General features: G+C 39.5%; 1 protein-coding gene across 1 annotated transcript in view; it reads left to right on the forward strand.

Annotated features, from left to right (window-relative positions):
- Nucleotides 1-2,389, forward strand: part of cicb (capicua transcriptional repressor b) — a 34,225-nt gene that overhangs the window by 14,627 nt on the left and 17,209 nt on the right. Inside the window, exons 3-4 of the mRNA XM_031853084.1 lie at nucleotides 88-175; nucleotides 264-305. Of these exons, the coding sequence (XP_031708944.1) occupies nucleotides 88-175; nucleotides 264-305 (130 nt within the window). The remainder of the gene's footprint in view (nucleotides 1-87; nucleotides 176-263; nucleotides 306-2,389) is intronic.

Raw genomic sequence — 2,389 nt, forward strand, 5'->3', positions numbered from 1 at the left:
GTGTGTGTGTGTGTGTGTGTGTGTGTGTGTGTGTGTGTGTGTGTGTGCGTGCACGCTTGCCTGTTTGCGTGTGCATTTATGTTGAAGATCGTTGAGCGAGGAGCACATGTGGGAGTTGGAAAGGGTGTGTGAGCTTTTGCATATGGTCGTAGGAGAGTGTGAAGCGCAAGGGAAAGTAGGAAACACACTGTGTGTGTGTGTGTGTGTGTGTGTGTGCGTGCGATCACACGTGTGTTGTGTTTGTGACGTGCCACTTTGTGTAGGTGTTGGTGTCGTCTCAACAGCTTGTGAAATATGAGCAAATGGTAAACACTACATTTTCTTTTAAAAAGGTTAATTTTGTGTTTTTCAAATTATCTTAATTATTAATATATTATTATACAAATCTTGCCAATTGTTATTCCCTGAAATCATTAGGAATTGTTTCACAAAAACAAAAGTAATTACAGTAAAAACCCTCCGGAGGAATAGTGCTGACACTTCTTGATCTTGGATTATATTATCGTATTAAATACGTTTATATTTGTGTAATGGTAATGCATAGCAGATCGGTGTCAATGTTATCATATTTATGTCAAAAACTACCCACATTTGATGTTGGTCAGAATTATGTTCATGTGAGGGAGAAAGCAATGAAGCCCAGAGTGTTTTAAATGATCCTCCATGAGTTATCAATGATGGCACATTACACCTAGTCAGGGATAGCATACACCAGGCCTTTTAATGAAATGGAAGAATAAATCAAATAGGCAAACTAAATGTTCAGTACTATGTTCCTGTGGTCAGGCAGGAACTTTCATTTCATCAGGAGTGAATGAAATAAAAGGACAACATGTTAAGCAAACCAATACAGTTCTAATAGTTTAACAATCGTATAAAAAGTGTTGATTTAATGTGTAAGAAGGAAAATAGACCACACTACTTAAGACGAAGGGGGCAGTTTAATCAATGTCAAACAATTCTTAGATAGTCAGTGAGTTCCTCCTCTCTTGTCTGTGTTACATACGTTGTAATCCTGCACACACACACATTTATATTCTGTGTTTTTGTTATTGACACTAAATTTAGGCATCAATCCCCCTCGGCTCAGTTGAGCTCCTTATCTAACACTGTCACACACTTTTAAGACAAAGCTGCGGACGTTGTCTCTCTCTGTGTGTGTGTGTCTGTGTGTGCTTTCCAAACTACAACGTGTTAATTAGTCAGTAAATCAAACGTAACTGTAACTTCCTGTAAAATCTAAACTGTTCAGGGATCAGTGGCAAGGTGAAGGATGAGGCCGGTTCTTTTTTTTAATGGGGTGTGTGTGTGTGTGTGTGTGTGTGTGTGTGTGAGACAGAGTCACCGAGCGTCAATCATTGAGAACCGGATATGATGTGTGAGCGCCCAAATGTCTGTTGCCATGGCAACAAAGCAAACATCACACCGATGTAGGCGGTACAAATTAACACAGAATATTCGCAATTAGAGAATAGCAGCTGTGTGTGTGCGTGTGTGTGTGCGTGTGTGTGTGTGGGGGGGGGGGAACCTCATGTGTGTACACACCAATATTTGCAATATTTGGTTATTATTGGCTCCTCTTTAATCCATCTTTGGGTGTTTTAGTCAACATGATGATAATCGGAGGGTTTCCTGTAAATTATTTAAGCAGTGAGTGAAGTGTTTTCAGGTCGAATATATTTTATTATTTAGCCACTTCTACTCCTGTTTTGTGTTATTTTTGAAAATTAACAACCCTTATTATAGGATTTTATTTAGAAAATATTTTGCTTTTGTAACATTGTTGAACGTCAACTTCCTTCAAAAGTGTGCACGGTGTCCTTTTTATAGAGAGCACCGAGATGACTCTGTTGCTGTAAAGGTCTCACATGAGTCTTTTTTTTTTTTTTTTTGTTCTCTTGTCTCCAAATTCGGGTTTCAACAGAAACACCGGATTTCTCAGTTTGACCACGTAGTGAAACCGCTCGGCCTCTCGGCCTCTCGCACACTGTGCTGCATGATTGTGTCTGTGAGCATAATTATCATCAGCGTCATTGTTTCTTAAGCAGAGCATCTTTTATTGGGCGCTTTCAGCATCTTCAATGAGTGTCGTATGAGATGCGTTTAAATATTAAATAACACTGAGTAAACAGGTCACACTCCCTTCAGTACAAATACACTTTTTTTTGTTATTTCACACTCAGATTTGTATTATTTTCTCTGCCCTCTTGCTTTCCTTTCCTTCTCATTTTTCTAAATTTTTATTTCTACAAATTTATGACACATTTCTTTTAACCCTTCGCTCCATCGCATTGCAGTGTTTTTTTTCGCTTCCCCTCCTCTCGACTTGGCTCTCTTCATCCTGGTCTACCCGGATACGGATACCCGGGAATAACATCCCCCCCCCCCC

Source organism: Anarrhichthys ocellatus, unplaced genomic scaffold, assembly GCF_004355925.1.
Source record: "Anarrhichthys ocellatus isolate YVR2014 unplaced genomic scaffold, GSC_Weel_1.0 scaffold13, whole genome shotgun sequence".
Taxonomy (NCBI): Eukaryota; Metazoa; Chordata; class Actinopteri; order Perciformes; family Anarhichadidae; genus Anarrhichthys; species Anarrhichthys ocellatus.